Raw genomic sequence first — 20,353 nt, forward strand, 5'->3', positions numbered from 1 at the left:
GGAGAAGAAGAGCTGGAAAAGTTCTTGCAGGTTTTACCTTCGAGTAACAAACTGTTGAGGTGACTCAGGAGGCGACTCAGGTGAAGGAGATTTCTAGGAAGTAAATGGATAATGCTAGGTAAATGATTTACAATTAATTTACTGCTACAACAGATTAGTTTATGCTAATGTTATGCCCATGCTCACAGCAGGGAGGAACTACATACATATGTATATTTCACCTTCTATGATGAGGAAAACGGGATTTCAACATTGTACAATCTTGTTGTGATTGTGAAGATGTTTAGGATTAAAGACTTCAAAAAGAATCACGTTAGTACTACTATGAGTTACTACTTTGTCCGTTACAATAATCAGACTTCTCTTCATTGGCTGCTGGTGAAGCAGTAACAGAGTAACTAAGTACATTTGCTCCACTACTTAAGCACCATTTTAATGTACTTGCACTTTATACTTCTACTCCATTCATTCATTTTATTGTACATATTACTTCACTATATTTATTTCACTGATATAGTTATTTAAATAAAAAAAACATATCAGTTTATAAAATGCAATTCATGGTTAAAATGGTCCACTCTGAACTTCTGACATGGTTAAAACTAGCTAACTAACTAATACTAACTGTATATACAGTAGTTAAATCTAGCTCAACCTACACCAGCTACAACAGTCACGTTATAAAGTATGCGATGTCAGACCTATGTTTGGATCAAGCAAATCAATAAACAACAAACAAACAATAAAGGCCATAGATACACCAGTTACAGACTCATGTTAAAGTCATTTTGGTACCTCTGGCTGCGGCAGGACGGCCTCCCCCCACTCAGCCTTCCTCAGCAGACACCTCTGAGCCTGCTTCAGACTCTTCTCATACACCTCCATCTGAGCCAAGATCACCTGAACGCAGGGACATGGACAGATGGATGGATGGATAGACAGATAGATAGATGAAAAAGTGATTAATTAAGTATCACGTTTCTTGCATTTTTATTGTTTGTATTATCAAGTTATCAATATCCAAATGTAGCACACATTTTAATTAGAGCCCGACCGATAAAGGATTTTTAATGGCGATATTGATACAAATATTTGGTGATTTAAAAATACGATATTCAGATATATCGTCCGATATATATTAAAAAAAAAAAAATCCTCATTTTTCGGCCATTATAAATGGCAATACCGATAGTTTGGAAAATGCCTAAATTCGGCCGATAATATCGGCCCGCTGCTATATCGGTCGGGCTCTAATTTTAATGCTAATTAACGTGCATTTCCATGCACTACTGTTATGTGAATATTAGGAGTTGGTTCTTGGTGACAAACAAGATGATTCATTCATTAAAAGAGCTCCGGTCAAAGCTCAAACGATGGAAAACCGTTGCTCAAAAGACAGACAAAAGCAATAAATCCTCACGTTTTAGAAGCTGCAACCAGAGATGATTAACGAGGCATTTTTACTTGATAAATGACTTAATCGATCAGCAAAACTGTTCAATCAATGTTCTAAACAATAAGTGGAACTAGCCCGCAGAATACTTTGTAACTGAATAAGTATTCGTTAAATACAAATATAAGATGAAAAAAATCTTCACCTGTGTGTATTTGTCTGGGTCCAGGCCTCGTGGACAGAAGGGAACCCCCCAGTAGTAGTGCACCATTGGCCCACCTGCAGGCTCCCCAGGCGGGGCAGACGCCCTGCTGACCGCTCCCTGACTGCTGATTGGCCGAGGTTCTCGCTCTGTGGTGGAAAGCTGCTGTCGGCCGGTGGATGTGGAAGAGTTAGAAGGTCTGAGTGTGGAAACGTACAGAGAGTCACACTCAGCAAAGAGACGTCCTTCAACTCTTTAAATAGACATGCAGCGGTCAAAAGTAACGGAGTACATTTACTCAAGTTCTGTACTTCTGTAAGTCTTTTCTTTTCATGCCTCTTTATACTTATGCGCTATATTTCCAAGGGAAATATCGTTTGTTTTAATTCATCACATTTATCCAACAGCTTTACTTAATATACTTATTAAGATTTTTGCATAAAAACATATGAAGAGTTTATAAAATATGATGTTTTGTTAGAAGTATATGAACAGCTCAAAAGGTCAGTCAATTAATCGATTGACAGTAAATGAATTGGAAAATAACATAAACAATTGTGGAAATAGGTACCATGTTCAAACATTTCATGGTTCCAGCTTTACAAATGTGAAGATTTGCTGCCTTCCTCTAAATAATTTGAATAATTTTAATGTATTTTAACAACGTTGAGGTTTGGACTGTTGGTTGGACAAAACAAACATTGTGAAGGTGTCACGTTGGGCTGGTGAGTAATAATAATCCAATGATATAATATATTATAGTACAACAGTCACAGGGGACACTTTTTTACTTTTAATAATTTTAATAATTTTTTTTGCAGTATTGTTACTGTAACAGAGTATTTTTACAGTGTTGTATTAGTACTTTTACTCAGGAGGAGGCAGGAGTGTAAGTTATCCATTGCAATCATGGAACTCACAACTTGTCGGGTTATTACCAATAAATCAAAAAATGTACTGTGGAAAAGTCTCCCTGTTATCACCCAGTTACCTGATACAGAAACTCTGATCGTGTGATGTTGTGGGTGTTTTCTCTACCTGCAGTTCAGCTCTGGGGAAGCTGAAGCAGCCTGGCTGCCTCCCTGATGAACAGGTCTCTCCTCTGGGAAGACCGGGCTGGGAGAGCCCACCGGCTGCAACAAATGGAGGGAGGAATGGTGAAGATAGACAGAAAAAACTATTTCCCTAATAAAAACAGAACATTCATTATAGTTCTATTTCTAACATAGTGAATTAACTACATATGTATATGATGACACACAAAAGGAAGCGCCAATGCTACAGAGAAAACTACAGTTTGAACTGTAAATAAAACGAGAACTACAGTTGGATCATGAGGACAAAATATCAATTCATATTTTTAACGTCCTTATACAAAGGTTAAGTCAAACAGGAGGAAATAGTGAGTTAAAAACTACAGTTCCCAGCTATGTCTTTAATTCTTTACAAAGATTCATCAATATGTCCCTAAAAAGATAAGGCTGATGTAATTTTGTAATTTTGTGTAATTGTGAACAAGTCTTATACACTCAAACAAACCAACAATGTGTAAGTCTGTCTCTCAATGCTTTTCAACTTCCTGTCTGTGGCTCTCAGCTGCAAGCCCATTGGTTCCTACTGAAGACATGCATCTTTAGAAACACCTCACAAATATATAGTTTCATTTTTTTTTTTAAAGGTTCATGATTTCCTAAAACAACTGGTCACTGTAGTTTTTATCAAACAAGGATTTGTGAACAAGAACAATAACAGAATATCATCAGTATTATTCCTTAAATTAAATAAAACTACCTTATTTTAATACCCTATTTTAACGATCTAAGCACACGGCGTGAAGCCCCTGGCCAGGTGCATTTAGGGCGTGTCCAAATCCACTTTTGCTAGTTTGACGGTGGGAAAAAGGGTCCGTGCGCCGGCTTCAAAACGGTTGTACTTAGTGTCTTCATTAATTCATAGGTGTGTTTTGGGCGTAACATGCAATAAACCAATTTGTGTGCTGCTGTGTGTCCCTGTGTGTGTAACAAGCATAGTGTGTGCACGCTGTGCACAAGCCTAGGCGCATTTTACTAATTTGCTGTTAAAATAACAATGAAATGCTGCGCTATTGACTTTAGACCAGGTTTTTGTTGGTCAATGGTGTGATCACTTTCCGCTGCCTCAAGATAGCAATACGCCAAGAATGCACCTGAACACACCTCCCTGTAAGACCAGCACGCCCATGGGCGCACAGATGGGGGCGCTGGACGGGAAATTGACAACTGCGTCGGTCTTAAACTAGCAAAGACACTTGCGTCAGGCTTTGCGCTGCGCCGGGTGCAAGATAGGGCCCTAAATATTTTGCAGGATTGAAATTCTTGCTTTGAACATATTCTGGTCTTGCAACAGTGAGAAAGTCTTTGTACCGTGACGTCCTCGTCCTCGTCAGACCAGCGCAGCACCATATCGCTGGTCAGCTCTGTCGCGGCTGAGTTCCAGTCTTTGGATATTTCATTCAGCTCCTCCTCTGCATCATCTAAAAAACACCCAGAGACCCACTGATCAACAGGCTCTGATCACACTTTTCCTGACGCCTGACAACAAACTGTTAATGTCTCACTGTACCTGACTCAGATGGCTTCTTAAAGCTGGCGTCTTGACTGTGATCAGTCTTGCTGCCCTGTATTTAAAAGCAGGAAGAACAGAGAAAATGAACAGGTAATTAGAAAAGATATCCGAGTGTTACTTTGGATTACTGCAGGAGAAAAATACCCTTTAATGTCCAAAAATCACATAAAAAAATTGAGAAAGATCAACCACTAACAAAGTCTTTACCTCACCTCAAACTGAGCCACAGCATTTGAAAATGATTGATTTAAAAGATGCTTTACATACAAATATATATATATATATATATATATATATATATATATATATATATATATATATATATATATATATATATATATATGTACAAATATTTTTTTTTAACACGTAAAGAACATAAAATAAATATTTAAAAAAAGGCTTTAATTAAAATTCATTACAGCATCAGACTGCTTGCTGCTGACATCATGCTTAAATTGGGGTAAAAATCCTTTGGAGGGGTTGAATAAATCAGCCTACTATATAATAAATATGTCGCAGAACAGCGTGATGCTTCCTAGACAAGATTAGAGCTACACTAATAAATCAAGTAGGCTGTAATATCAGCTTTTTAGCATTATATTAGTATCGCCAAACATGCCAGCTGATAACTTATCAAAAATGTGTGTTTTTTTTTTACACTGCAAAATATCCCGTTCAGTATGTGTCTTGGTCACAATCTTTTTGAAAAAAAAAAAAGTAAGAGATCCTTTTCAATAATGTTTGTTTTTGTGTTGTGTTCTTTTTTTTTTTTTTTAGCCGAGGGATCATTATTGGACTCTCAAATATCAATGTAAGATGCCCAAATCCAGACGCTGGATAAGGACTTTGTTTGACACTTGAACTCACCTGCGCCAGACTCTGAGATGGATCCCCGGTAACGGTTGAATCCCCGTCACTGTCTGAACCTATGAGCTCTGCAGCGGAAGGACTCACAGAGGGCTTCGGCTCATCGAGGTGACTCTGTCGTCGTCGTCGTCCAGTCATGCCGAACACTGGGCTTGCACAATACCCATGACTCTGCTCCGTCTGTCCTCCGTCAGCCTCTGAGAATACAGGACTTTCACAGGTTGCTGATCTTTCAGGGGGAGGGGGGTTCCGGGGAAGGCCGGGGCTTTTTGGGAATACTGGACTTTTAGGCCGACGGGATGCCGACCTCACAGAGGAGGTTAAACTCTCCTGAGAAGAGCACGTGAACCCTGAGTTACAGACACCGACCTGGGGTTGGCAGGCACTTGGAGACGTCTCGTGCTGAGTATTCCTGCCAAACACTGGACTTATAAAATACTCGGGCGCCTGCTCCGTCTCTTCATCCTCTCCCTGATCAGTCTCTGAGAAGACAGGGCTCTTGGACAGAGTGAGGTTATTGGAGCGTGTGGGGCTTTTGGGAAACGTCGGGCTCGTGGGTTGAGCAGGCGGAGACGTTCGAGTCGAGGTACAACTGTCCTGAGAGCACAACACAAACCCTGAGGTTCTGTAGGTTTCCAGCAGGTTCTGGCTCAGCCGGGGGACGTGAACCTCGGCTCTGTAGCCAGTGGAGGGGAAGACGGGGGATTTCTGGAGCTGAGAATCTTCGATCTGGGTCGAGTCAGAGCTCTGATTTATTGTTGAGAGAAGACAAATGCGTACATTATCATTCATTTGGAGTGGCGTTTGTGTGATGAATGTCAGTCCAATATTCTCTCTCTTTTAGCTGTTTTTTTACACACATTTAAGGAAATTGTGGCGATGCTATTTTTCACAATTTTTTTATCATCGACAGATTAATAGTAGGGCTGTGCTCGATTAAAGAAATTCTTAGTCGACTAACACTCATTCAATTGTATCGACTAATCGATTAGTTGATTTAATCAACAGATCTGTAAATCTGAGTTTCTCCGCAAAGAGTCATGCAAAAGCACCACTTTAATTCTTGTGTTTACCAGAGATGTGCTCCTACGTTTCTTGGAAATAAGTCATTCAGCATGAAAAAAGCATAAAACATGACTAATCGACTAAATCTTAGTTGACTAAGACCAAAACGACCGATTAGTCGACTAATCGACTAAGAGGGAGAAGCCCTAATTAATAGACAATGAAAATACTCATTAGTTGCTAAACGGAATATCTTTGGGTTTGGGATTTGAAGGCATCCACTTGGGCTTTGGAAGCTGTGACCAGCGATGTTTTCTGACATTTTATACACAAAATAATTAATGAAGTAACCAGCAAATACTAATCAACAGATCTAAAGGAAAGACAAGATAGAAATGTGTTGGACGAACCAGTGGCGAGTCCAGAGGCACGGAGATACACTCTGAGCTGCAGGGTGAAGCCTGAGAGTCTGGCATCTCCAGCAGAGGACTTCCTTCTTTCCTTTTCCGCTTTTTATTCCTGTTATTACTTTCATCTCCAGTTCCTTTTGCTCCTGGGAATACAGTAGAGTCAGTAGATGTCTTAACGTTGGATTTTATCACGGCAGGGCTGCAGTCAACCAAAGAAAGTAAGTCTTGGTCGACTGAAATGTTACCAACTCTTAAACAAATCCTTTTTTTTTTTTTTTTACCAAACAAATACTTATATAGGAGGTGTGTGTGTGTATATATATATATATATATATATATATATATGGATTTGTATGTACATATGTTATGATCATGTATATCTGTATGGGTATGAATGGTGCTTTATGTGCATGTAAACTTACATTTTGTCCTATATTGTAATTTTTTGATGGAACAATAATATTTCCAACCCTACAATGGGAAGTGTCTTCTTTCTTTCAAACTTTCTATCATTGTTTTTTTCCCCTCCTCCTTTCAAATTCAATTCTCTTTTAATTTATCTAGTGGTATTGTTATTATCTCCCCTTATGTGTGTGTGTGTGTGTGTGTGTGTGTGTGTGTGTGTGTGTGTGTGTGTGTGTGTGTGTATGTGTGTATGTGTGTGTATGTGTCCCTTGACATATAATACAATAAAATAAATCATAAAAAAATAAAAAGAATCGATTGGTAAGTGGGGGAAAGAACACCCTGAATGCTATCTGTAGACTAACTCAATCGGCCAGAGTGCACTCTAATGTTGTGTTCACCAAAGTGTTTTTTCCTGAGGTCAGTGTATATTTCAAATTCTTACTGAGCGTTGCACGTCTGGTGTTTTTTTTCTGGTTGCCCAGAAATTTAAATATGTTTAACTTTGGGTAAAACGCTGCACTCATCAGTGTCACTTTTTGCACAGCTGTCCAATCACACTGGAGGAGGAGCTGGACGGGTTCGTTCTCTATCACTACTACTGTGTGCTTCAGCCTTCCCTTCATCCAGAGCCTCCAAAGAGCTTTGGTGGACCCGCCGCCTTGTAAAAGTAACAGTGATTGTCCAACCAGTGACAATTTGGTAGTATATCGACCAACCGACCAGAAGGTGTCAGCCCTACCGACGCCAAATTATACATTTTCCCTTGGATATATTTTTACTTTCTTACTTGTCAGTGTTGGTGCAGAGGGAAACTAAACATTGTAGGATATTTCAATCCAATTAAGTTTCTTTATGAAAGGGGACAGTGCAAATTAATAAAACACATGATTGTATATGGGTTAAAAATGCCAGAATTAGCTAAAAAGGCTATATTTCATCTGTAGTCCCCTGCCCTCCATGTTAAAAAAAAGGCTTTTTAAAATACAAAGAAACAAAAGGAAGGCAAGACAAGCAAAACAAAACTTAGCACAAAACATCACAGAAGCAGGAAGATTAACAATAAAACAAAGCACAACGCAGAGCTCAGCACAAGAATTTAACAATTCAACTGACTCAGCGGTCTCGTGGTTACTCACTTCGGTTCAGGCCTGTCTCTGGTGTGCAGACATCCTCCGATGCTCCCTGATCGACGGCAGACGCCGTCTTCCCGTTTGAGTACACGAGTTTCCGGCGAGAGCAGAGCCTGAGCAAAGCTCCGGCATCGGTGAGCAGGCTCTGACTTTGGGGCGGCGGGCACGGTTGGGTCGGGCTGACCATCTACAAGAGAAAAACAAACAAAAGGCTTCCGGGTTAATTCATTAGATACCGTATTAACTCTTTCAACCAGACTGATGCATTTAGTGTCAAAGATCGCACCCTCTTTTCTCAGAGTCATAACTCAAAATAAAACACAGTAATAGTTGTTTTTATAGCCACAGTTACAAACAGGGACAGCAAATAGTTATAGTAATAAATAGTAGTCAAAATAGTTACTATACTTCCTGCTAGCATCCCACAAATCATTATGGGAACTGTAATTCAAAACCTTAACACATGTTTAGCCCAACTAGAAGTAAGATAAGTGACAATATATTACATTTTGCACTATCAATTTAGTTTTTTTTGACATTACTGTGGTTCAGATTGTCCCATTGACCCAATTCTGCATCCTCCAAAATGACCATACAGTTAAACACAGTTTCGACAAAACTTGAAAAATATAACCATCATGAAGGGACCATTTCAAAAAGCAACTCCTCTGTAGGGCCGTCAAAACTGGCCAAAAAGGACGTTTCGAATATTCGTTCTAGATAACTACCGAGGTTGGAATATATTCGGAAATCTATTTTTGTGCATTTGGTCCACAAGAGGGCAAACCAATTCTCTCTCTTATAATATTCGAATATACATTTTCATAGTCAAATGTCTGTTTCTTTTCACTATTCCAATATATATTTGAATTTAGAATATTCGTTGACAGCCCTACTCTTCTGTACTCACACTCTCTTGGATGGCTTTCATCATGGCCTCTTCCTCCTGCTGCTGTCTGAACGCAGCGGCACTGGCTTCCTTTTCACTCAGACGCAGAGCCAAGTCCATCATCTCCTCCTCGGTCATCTCTGAGAACAACAGTGACACTTTCACCAGTTATTTCATGGATCACGATTGGCATGGGGTACTTTCTGTAAGATCATCTCTCAATGCAAATCAAACCAGCTATTAGGCTAACTGAAATAAAACCATGCCAATCTCTAGGTATGGTGAAGGGGATGTGATGATGTGGGACTATTTTAACTCCAAAGGCCAAGGGAACTTTATCAGGATGCATAGTATCCTGGATCCATGAAATAACTGGCCTTTAAAAATAAAAATCTGCCTGCCTCTATGGGAATTTAACATAGGGGTGTACTTACTTATGCCCCCTGTATTTAAAGAAAGAACATTTATTTATTTACGATACATTATTCATTCACAAAGAAAATTGGTGTCCTTAAAGGTTGGATTTTTCCTCATTTTTTTTTAAATTATATCATTAAGATCAATTTCCAAAAGATGTTTTTTTTTTTTTATTCATCTTTTTACTCAACTTTAGCATGGGTGTGTACTATGTAACTTATGCAAGCCACTGTATTAGACATGGTCTTAATTAGTGTAGATTAAAGCTTTAGATAGCTTTTATTTGTAACATGTTTTAGAGTCTGTAGTTTGGTCAAGAAACTTGACAGTTTTGATGCCGTCAATAACTTAATCATCTCAAAAGTAGTTACAGTAGCTCCAGTAAATAATGCTATCACACATTAATGTGAAAAATCGGATCACATTTTTTTATTAAACATAGTTCTGGATCTGATCTCTGCTACTTATTTAGCGGGGGCACAGTTGCTGCATCAGGGGCTTAGCGCCGCCCAGGACGGTTGTGATTGGTTTAAAGAAATACAAACAAACCAGAGCGGTTTTTCCTCTATCCCAGAATAGATAAGCGTTGTAGCCAGACCTTACTCCAGCACGGTTTGTTTTTTCTCTATTTATTGTTTATTATATTTATGATTCTGATATTGTATTCCTCCATCTTAAACAGTGTTACACGACACAAAACCAAAACAAAACATTAAAAGTCAATGTTTTGTAATAATTTGGTGTTCTTTTGTGTCTCTGGTGCTTCCACACACACAAACTTTGAAAAAAATCCATCCATGTTGTTTAGAGTGAGATATGGTTTCTGAATGTGTCCTGCCTTCAGTCTCTGGGTGAGCTGTTCAAAATCGGCACGGCTTGTGACGTCACAAGCCGAAACGAGCAGGGTAACCACAACCATTAGCTCGTAGTTAGCGTTAGCATGCTAACGCTAATGCTAACGCTAGCATGCTACCTCGTTCTCAATAGCAAAGCACTGCTACAACACACACAAGTTCACCATAATCTACAAAAGAACTACTTCCATGTGCGCCCTCATTTAGAAGTCTCCCAGCTAATCCTGCCTTGTAACTGACCAAAGTTGTAGAAACAGCCTTTCTTTTACTGTCTATGGAGCTAGCTAGCTGACATGATCTACATCTGAGCTACTGCACATGTGCGAGTGCAATCAAAGATTGTACAGAAGAAGAAGAAGAAAAGAGGTCTCACTCTGTATCTACCAGAGTGAAAAGAGGATCTGCAGCAGTGAGAGAGAGCGGTGCAGTACAACAAATATATGGTGTTTTTTGAAAATTAAACCATGTAAACCTATTCTGGTACAACCTTAAAATACAATTATGAACCTGAAAATGAGCATAATATGGCTGCTTTAAGTACCTTTGGGTTTGGATTTGTTTTCCCTCTCTCTCTTGCGTTTTTGTCTTGATGATGACAACTGAAGCGATGGTGAGAAGTCCTGAAAGAAAAAACAAACCGTCTAGGAAAAACTGCTGTATAGCAAATGAAAAATGAAAACAGTGACTAAAGCCCGAGCTACACATGCTGGCGGGCTTTAGAACAAGACACAGCTCCAGCGACGCTGGATTTAGACGTATGAGCTTGTATTCATCTCGGCTCATTCTCGCTAACGTTCACATTTCTTTACATTGTCGTCTCTGTCGTCGAGAGCCTCGTCCTCCTGTGTGTTTTCGCCAATCTGTTGGCTTCCAGAGGGAACGTCGCTGGCATCCTTGAGTATTTGCTTCCTTAGAGCCATCCTGGTCCTCTCCTGAGAAACTTTGTCCAACAGAAACATAAAAAAAAAGCTTCAAGAGTTACATCACAAAACCACATTATCCAGCACTTTCAATACAGCTTCTTAACATTCAAATCCCTGCTGGTTTCCCATCTTGCCAGCATTAAGGTGGAAATCACATGTAGCTCACCTGCCTATTTTGTTTTTACTTTTTGTGTGCAAGTGCTGGATTTGTGGCATATCTGCCAATTCATGGCTGTTGTTAAATAGTCTCTAAACTAGCCACTCGTTTGGAAAAGAAGGGAACAAATCTCTTTTTAAGTGGCATTTCAGCTCATTCACACATACACAGATTAAACCAGTGTCTTGTCTGTTACGGGATTGAACCAATCCATTGTGCCTTTAGTCCACTGCTCTAGACCAGTGTTTCTCAAATGGGGGTACTTTGGAGGACTGCAGGGGGTACGTGACATTTTTTGCAAAATGTTTTTCAGTTACTTCTGCTGTCCAAGTTTGTCGCATTCTTTTTGAAGTTTTTGTTGCTTGTTTTTACCTATTCTTGCCTTTATTCCTTACGTTTGTCTACTGTCTTATTTTCTTCAAAGTTTTTGTCACTTTTTTCAAAGTTTGTCGCTTATTTGAATTCGTTGTCACTTTTGTCGCCCTAGAGTTGCCTTCCTTTCTTTCTACTGCCTTTTTCCAAGGTTTTGTCGCCTTTTTTCATCAGCATTTAAATGTTTTCCATGTACGAGGCCGTTGTTTAGTAAATCTATCGCTGACATTGCTGTACTGTTCCTCTTTATACAAAAATGATTTGCGCTGTGTAGGGGGTACATGGCTTAAAAAACTGTTCAAAGGGGGTGTATTATTGAAAAAAAGCTAAAAAACCACTGCTCTAGACTATCAAAAACAAGTCCCGACCTCTCTGTATTTCTAAGACTAGACCTAACATCTCCTCTGCAGTGGGTACAAGCAACAAAAAAACGCCAGAATTTGAAGTAGAGTGAGACCTCTTCCTGCAGCTCTCCCTCTCCCCTCATTGTCCATGGTCAAAAAGCCAAAAGAAACGCCCTCTCCCTCTTTCTAAAATGACCTGTGACTGACCAGAGTCTCCCGTCACTGTTAGATTATCTAGCTAAAGTCTGATAACAGAGCCAAGAGGAGGTGCAGAAGTCTAGTTTTCTCTCAGAACACTATGCTTAAAATGTGTGCCCAACGACCCCTAAAATACAGTTGTTAACCACAGCTTTACTATGCAACATGTTAAACTAGTACACAGCTAATAACAGAGCGCCCTCCCGCCCACTCTAAGCAGTAGCGTTAGTTACCTGACCATACAGATTGCCCTCTTCTATCTAACCTGGGACTTAAAGTTAAAACAAATGGGCTGAGTGAGAAAGTCATATTTAAATGTCTTTCGACGCAAATATCTCCAAAAGTTATCTTACACGGCGCGAGGACATCGGTTGACATGCAAACATTCTGACCACACGAGACCCTAAAAACGGCAAATAAAGTTCGTAATTTCGACTTTCTGAATAATTTACCGTGTACTTAAAAATACATTAGCTATTTGTGTGCTTATTTGTTCCACAGCTACATAAAACAACAATGAACCTAACGGTAATCACGGTAGAAACACTCACATCAGTTTATCTCACTTTCGCGGCGCCATGTTTGTTTCTGTTGACGCAATCACGTGATTATTACGCAAGGCGCGTCCAACACGCTGCCTTCAGGGACTATCGGTCAATGTCGCTTTATTGCTGCCTTCACGGACTGTGAAAATTAGCTGGCGATAGCGCATATGGCGATAGCAGACAGACAGACAGATAAATAGACAGACAGAAAGATAGATGGGAAATTAAATAATATTAGGATAGAATATCGTTGTTGTCATTGTACAAGTACAACGAGATTAGGATTGCAACCCCTGCTATAAAATAAATGAATAAGGTAAATATAAAAAAACGACATAAAAAATAGGGGGGGAATAGCAATAAAGCAACAGTAATGTTATAACATAAACAGTAAACTACCGGGCAAAATTGTATTAACACAGTGCAAATAGTACAAAAGTGAGTAAATGGCAATAGTGGCAGTAAAGATATAACATAAACAGTTTCCGTCAGTATTTAAATAGTGCAAATAGCTTAGAAGTGCAATGCAGCATTAAAACCAAAGACAGTACTAACATAACACATAATATGAAAACACAGTATGGATGAATGTGTTTGTCCATGTACACTGAATTTAGTCAAAGCAGCTGTCTCTGTGTTGTAGTTAGATAATTGTGGGGCACCGGGACAGAGACAGATTATGGGGGGCACTTAACAATGCAGTTATCGTTATAGCTCTAGGGAGAAAGCTATTTCATAGAAGGCATAATAATGTCTGCTAGATGAAAGGCATTTAAATAGACGGTGGCATGGGTGTGTGTGGATTCCTTACAGAGGCAGTGCGTGCTATCGATGTCCTCCAGGGCTGGGAGCTGTATGATCTGTGCTCTGGAGACGATAACTGAAGTCTTAAGTAGAAAGTGTACTACAAAAAAAGAAAATAAGACGAGTTTTAACAGTTGGTGAGTAATTTGCAGTGGTGGGCAACTATTTTGCAGTACTTTATACTTATATTATACTGCCATAAAAAGAAAAGGAACTCCCCGTCGGGGAATCGAACCCCGGTCTTCCGCGTGACAGGCGGAGATACTGTCCACTATACTAACGAGGAGGGACATGAAAATCACCTCATCACATTTCCTATTTCTAGTATTCACAAACCGGTCTACTGTGGCATTACTTTTGACATGAAACTAAAGAAATAGGCTATTTGTTTGCCATTCATTCTCTACAGTAATTGTTATCACTACGGGTGTAATATATTTTTGGCCACAAGCGGGATTTTGGTGGCGTCGTTTCCCATTTAAGGAGAGGCCATTTTCACGATTGAGTGCAGCATAAAGACGACAGCGCACAGTGTTTTATCTCGACTTAGTCTGTGAAGACATGTTTGGTTTGGTTTGGTTTTATTTATGGATATAGAAAGACAACAAGGGGAGGGGGGGGGGTATCCAAGGGATAACACGTAAAAGCGAGAAACACTTTTTTCCAACATGGTCCCTGATGTAAGAGAAACAGGACATACAACACATGCTAACACATAGTCCTTCTGAGGTTAAAACAATAAAAAAATTAAAAAACTACACATCAAAATACCAGATAAAACACCATGAACTACAAAGCAATAAATTATCCTGTCCCCAGTCTAGATTTTATTTTCCCTTAATTGTCTATTTTATTCCACAAGTAGACCCTAACTTTACATCTAAAATCCCTTTTTGTTGCTGCCATTTTGATATGAAGTGGAAGACTATTCCATAAAATAATTCCTGTATAAAAAAAAGATTTTCTTGCTTCACTATTCACACCTGGCACCTTACATGAACGGACACTGACCCTAGTCTCATGGGCATGTTGAGTGTGCACCATCAAAATCTGAAAACCCAAATACTTTGGGGCTACACCATTAATAATACTGTACATATGATTGAGTTTAAGTTGTTCAACCCTAAGCTTGACAGGCAAGAACTCAACCCTCTTAAACTCATTTCTTCCCACATGATACCTAGAAGGTTTAGACAGTATGAAGCGGATCATATTATTTTGCACAATCTGCATCTTGTTTTTCATTTTCATCGTCAGACCACTGTACCATGCTGAACATGCATAGTCAAAATGACATTGAAGGAGTGCTGAGACGATAATTTTTTTTATTTTGGAGTCAAACTGCCTTATATTACGGTATAAGAATTTAATTTGCAGGCACTCTTGTTCAGTAATTTCTCTACAATGGAATATCCTGACAGTGTCTGATCCAATGTAATACCTAGATATGTAACAGAATTCTTTGCTTCAATTTCATTGTCGTTACATGTGACCTTTAGTGCAGGTGCCTTTTGTAGCTTACGTTTGGTGCCAAATAGGATGCACTCAGATTCCCCTAGGTGCAATGACAGTCTGTTGTCAATCAGCCACTCTCTTACATTTTTCAGCTCTTCACTAAGAGTGTCTTCAATTCGATGGATGTCTTTTCCAGACACTAGTAGTGAGGAGTCATCGGCATATAATAACAACTTACATTTGACTGCAGCTGGCATGTCGTTTACATATATAAGGAATAACAAAGGGCCTAATATCGAGCCTTGGGTTACACCACAAGTTATTTTCATGGGTTCAGACAGGACTCCATCAAAATCACAAGTTTGATTTCTTTCTGATAAGTATGATTTAAACCATTTTAAAGAAGCCTTCCCAAAACCCATGCAGTTTGAGTTAGCTAGCAGAAACTTTATACTCTTAAAACATTTGAATGACCTTGTTGCATTAAAGGAATCGCACTAAGCTGGTTTAAGTCCTATTTTTCTGAGCGATCCCAATTTGTTAATATTAACGATAAACCATCCAAATACGCTAAAGTTAGCCATGGCGTTCCTCAAGGCTCAGTGCTTGGACCAATTCTATTCTCTTTATATATGCTTCCTCTAGGCAATATTATTAGGAAACACTCAATTAACTTTCACTGTTACGCAGACGACACCCAATTATATCTGTCAATCAAGCCAGACGAAAGCGGTCAGTTAGCTAAACTTCAAGCGTGCATTAAAGATATAAAATCCTGGATGACCCACAATTTTCTGATGTTAAACTCAAACAAAACGGAAGTTATTGTGCTGGGACCCAAGCACCACCGAACTTCATTATCTAAATATATAGCTACCCTAGATGGTATTGCCCTGGCCTCCAGCACTACTGTCAGAAATCTAGGAATCATTTTTGACCAGGATCTATCCTTTAACGCCCACTTAAAACAAACCTCAAGAACAGCCTTTTTCCATCTTCGTAACATTGCCAAAATCAGGAACATCCTGTCTCAAAACGATGCTGAAAAACTAGTCCATGCATTCGTAACTTCCCGGCTGGACTACTGTAATTCTTTACTATCAGGCTGCTCAAATAAGTTCCTCAAGACCCTCCAGCTGATCCAGAATGCTGCAGCACGTGTTCTGACAAGAACTAACAAAAGAGATCACATTTCTCCTGTATTAGCTTCTCTGCATTGGCTTCCTGTAAAATCCAGGATTGAATTTAAAATCCTTCTCCTGACCTACAAAGCACTAAATGGTCAAGCACCATCATACATAGAAGAGCTCTTAGTACCTTATTGTCCCACTAGAGCACTGCGCTCCCAGAACTCAGAGCTACTTGTGGTTCCTAGAGTCTCTAAAAGTAGAATGGGAGCCAGAGCCTTCAGCTACCAGGCTCCTCTCCTGTGGAACCAGCTCCCAACTTGGGTTCGGGGGGCTGACACCGTCGCCACATTTAAGAATAAACTGAAAACCATCATCTTTGATAAAGCTTATAGTTAGGGAGTGAGGAGTTGCAGAATAGTAGAGTAGAGTAGAGGGAGGCAGGAAGTACAAGCCCGTTCCGGCAGGGGAGAGTACGAGCCCGGTCCAGGGCCCCTCTCTTTAGCCTGCCTCTCTTAGTTATGCTATTATAACTCTAGACTGCTGTGGGAAGCTCCTTCCAAGGACACAATGAGCCGCTCCCTCTTCTCTCTTTTCACTTGTCTCCTTCTGTGTGCATCTTAGTCCCAGAAATGCCTGTTACTAACCTATCTCTGGGGAGTTTTCTCCCCGGAGTCCCTTTGCTTCTTCTTCACCCAGAACATCGCCTTGGAATTGGGTGGCACCTACACTGGGGTTCTGGGTGCAGCTGACGCTATGGACTTACTACACCCTGCTACGCTCTGCGTTTCCCCGCAGTGTCCGACTGCGTCCTGCCGCGTCCAACCGCGTCCACCCAGGCTGCTGTGCCACACTACACCCCGTAACGCCCTGCTGTGCCCTACTATGACATGAACTACTATGACTACCATTGTGATCACTGTTTCACTATCTTTATTATGACTATTATTGCCACCATTCACCACTCCCCCAACTGGTGCCGTCAGACACCGCCTACCAAGAGTCTGGGTCTGTCCGAGGTTTCTTCCTAACAAAAAAGGGAGTTTTTCCTTGCCACTGTCGCAATAGCTACTGCTAATGCTTGCTCTTGAGGCAACCACTGTAATAGTTGGGGCTTCGTAAAGTACAGAGTTTGGTCTAGACCTACTCTATCTGTAAAGTGTCTCGAGATAACTCTTGTTATGATTTGATACTATAAATAAAATTGAATTGAATTGAATTGTTGGTCATTTACCTCTTATGCTTGACCACAAGGCAACGGAGCTTTATTGTATAGAAGATTTCCACAACAAGGCAATTCAAAGTGATTTACATAAAACATTAAAGAGCAGTTAAAAAGAATTAAAAACATGTATTAACAAGAAAATAAAAATAGCTAAAATCGGCCTAGTCATTTAAGTTTCGGATTTTTTTCCCATGTCTTTATCAAATGTGACACACATTTAATAACATTAACCCAGCACATCAAGTGCTTGATTAAAAAAAAAGAATAAAAATCAAAGAATCAAGTCCACTGACATATGTTGTAAATGTACATGTAAGAGGAGGTTGGGGAGAATCCACATTGAATAATAAAATATCATACTGTTTAGTTATGTGAAATCATTGTGGAGTCGTCTGCCATGAAAGAAGGCAAGTAGAAACTGGCATGGTATTATAACTATGTGGTCTTAAATAACGTTACCTGTCCACTGGTTCTTGCTCTGTCTCTCTCTCTGTTCCAACGCCATTTTGCTTTCTCTCCCTCTCTATCCTCCTCTCTCCCCTGTCTGTGTGCTGTCAACCAAAAGACAAATATTACAAACAAAAACTTTATTATCGAGGTGTAAGATCCATATCCATTTATGACATTATTCTAGTTAAGTATTAGGGATAAGAAAATTGTATATCCATCTATGGAAAAGCAGACATTCCCAATATGCAGTATCAATAACTTTTGAAAACTAGAGATTCATGCGATTTTGACAAATGACCGACAAGCACTAATTTTTGAAAATGGCTCAGATTTTTTTTCCTGTATGATCTAGGCGTCTAAGATTCTGGGTTTAGTTTTACTATGCTGTGATTTTCCTAATGCAGAATTTTTTTTGCTCACAATAGATTACTTTATATAGTATTATTAAGTCAAATAATCAAAATAATGCTGTGGAGACACTGTGGAATGGTTACTATGAGGCAATATAATCACACATGAATTGGGCTCTTAGGATCAGTATTTAGTCACATCCCATTTCTACAATGCCAAGACTTATAGGTAGCCTACCACAGTATGCAGAAACAGGGAAGGGGGAAAAGGTGATAATAATATCAACATATTTTCACTATTTCAATCATTATTTTCACTTAATGCAAAACTCTGAACCTTTTTTCGCTTTAAATGTATTTGCTTTAGTAAGAATACAATAACATAAGTAATACAGTAAATACAGAGAGACAAACATGAACAAAAAAAGGGGTGTATACATTTCACATTAAAGAAGTTGTAGGGCATTGGAGAACTCTGAACCTAACTTACCTAGGCTAAAGCTAGCTGACATGTGTCAGGCATGGCTGTAAATGACTCTCAGCAAAGCCAAATACAGCTCATTCATATATCTTGATGTGAGGGTTTAGTTAAATGGACCCATTTGAAAAAATTCATGCCCATTTAGGTTTCAAACAGCTTCGCCGACTTTGAAGGCGTGTTACGACCACTTCCCAACATGCTAGCTTAATGTGGTACCTACCTGTTCGGCTGGATGTGCAGTTTCAGTGGATGTCCGCTGTAGCTCAAAATCTAATCTCGCGGGAGTTCGTCAAACACGGACATTTTTTTTCTTCTCTAACTATCATTTTTTTAGGGGTGCCACCGTGCCGGGATCAAGTTTATGGTTGCAAAAGGGCCCAGGGGCTGACAGAAGCATTTGGCACACCCTATGTGGTCATGAAAACATACGCATCTGAAATTCCGTTTGGGTTTTTTACAGGCTAACGTACATAATTAAAATAAATTAGACGTAGCCGTAGTACAGTAATTTGAACTGCCCCAGGTGCATCAGGCAGCTACGTGAAAAATGACATATGAGGTTTAGCTAGTTGTTCTGATGTGTTACAAGAAAAAAACAAATAACGCTTCGGCCCGGTCTCGAACCGGTGGTCCGCGGGGGGGCCTTATAGTAGGATTTAACTCTCTTAATTTTCCCATTCATTCTCTACGGTAACTCTGATCACTAGGGCTGTCATTATGTTCTTGTCCACAAGAGGGATTTTTATGATAGGTATTTTGGTGACTCGAGATCGCTCGAGAAGATCCAAAATATTTGTAATTGTGAAATGACAATAAACAACTTGAAATTTGAAGTAGCCTACAATTCAATTTTTAGGTACTTGTAGCCTACTTGCAAATTAGAATATGTTTCAGAAAATATATTCCTATATTCCATACCTTGATGTTACATTAGATGGCCAAGGGTGATTATAAAAGATATAAAATAGCTCGTGATACACAGACATCACAAATTATACTAATAATTACAACCGTAATGGACTACTACCAGTCTGGGGTCCCTCCTACCTCGTTAACGTACAGACACAGAAATTATAAATAAAATGAGTCTAGGTGAACAAAAATGCAGAAATATATTAAACATGTTTATATGTTTATGTATACATTTATATGTTTCAGTGTTTGTTTATTCCTTTTTTATTTACTTATTGCATTTCCGTATTTATGAATGCCTTTATTTATTTATCTATTACATCTAATCAGCACGTTTAAGGGCATGTTTTTTTGCCTCGTTGGTCCATCTCACTCTTGACCACAAGTTTAGCGGATTTTAGCTTCTGATTTTTTCGCTCTTTTTACGTCTTTACTCTATCAAATGTGCAAACAGCACAATCGTAGTGAAAATTATTAGTTGCTACTAGTTAAAAACAAAAATTTAAAATATGACGATTTTTAAAAGTTGGTGAGTAATTTGCAGTGGTGGGCAACTATTTTGCAGTACTTTATACTTATATTATACTGCCATAAAAAGAAAAGGAACTCCCCGTCGGGGAATCGAACCCCGGTCTTCCGCGTGACAGGCGGAGATACTGTCCACTATACTAACGAGGAGGGACATGGGGAATCACGTGATAGCATCCAACCAATCAATGTGATTTCTTGAAGAGAAATTTGGTTATTTAACTTGTAGTGGCTGACGGAGTACATTAGGCCTATTAAAGTACAGTTTTGAGTACTTGGACACTATTGCATTATTTGTTTTTG

At 39.3% G+C, this 20,353-nt stretch overlaps 1 protein-coding gene and 2 non-coding genes across 6 annotated transcripts in view; all 3 read right to left on the minus strand.

The window, feature by feature from the left end:
* The window catches only part of uimc1 (ubiquitin interaction motif containing 1), a 28,228-nt gene extending 15,367 nt beyond the window's left edge, over window positions 1-12,861 (minus strand). For 2 of the 4 annotated variants that reach the window (XM_036008618.1, XM_031308059.2), the window contains exons 1-13: window positions 12,527-12,712; window positions 10,989-11,119; window positions 10,721-10,799; window positions 8,930-9,048; window positions 8,026-8,206; window positions 6,482-6,624; window positions 5,067-5,813; window positions 4,197-4,251; window positions 3,998-4,107; window positions 2,634-2,728; window positions 1,599-1,794; window positions 796-900; window positions 38-93 (exon numbers count right to left, since the gene is read on the minus strand). In XM_036008618.1, the coding sequence (XP_035864511.1) occupies window positions 38-93; window positions 796-900; window positions 1,599-1,794; window positions 2,634-2,728; window positions 3,998-4,107; window positions 4,197-4,251; window positions 5,067-5,813; window positions 6,482-6,624; window positions 8,026-8,206; window positions 8,930-9,048; window positions 10,721-10,799; window positions 10,989-11,119; window positions 12,527-12,551 (2,042 nt within the window). In that variant the 5' untranslated portion in view covers window positions 12,552-12,712. The other 2 variants (XM_031308092.2, XM_036008619.1) reach the window with 2 other exon arrangements.
* Window positions 12,862-13,736: 875 nt separating this feature from the next.
* Window positions 13,737-13,808, minus strand: trnad-guc. The gene has a single exon. It is a non-coding gene; the product is annotated as a tRNA-Asp (tRNA).
* Window positions 13,809-20,128: 6,320 nt separating this feature from the next.
* trnad-guc lies at window positions 20,129-20,200 on the minus strand. Its single transcript has one exon. It is a non-coding gene; the product is annotated as a tRNA-Asp (tRNA).
* Window positions 20,201-20,353: the final 153 nt, after the last annotated feature.

The sequence above is a fragment of the Sander lucioperca genome, chromosome 13 (assembly GCF_008315115.2).
Source record: "Sander lucioperca isolate FBNREF2018 chromosome 13, SLUC_FBN_1.2, whole genome shotgun sequence".
Classification (NCBI taxonomy): domain Eukaryota; kingdom Metazoa; phylum Chordata; class Actinopteri; order Perciformes; family Percidae; genus Sander; species Sander lucioperca.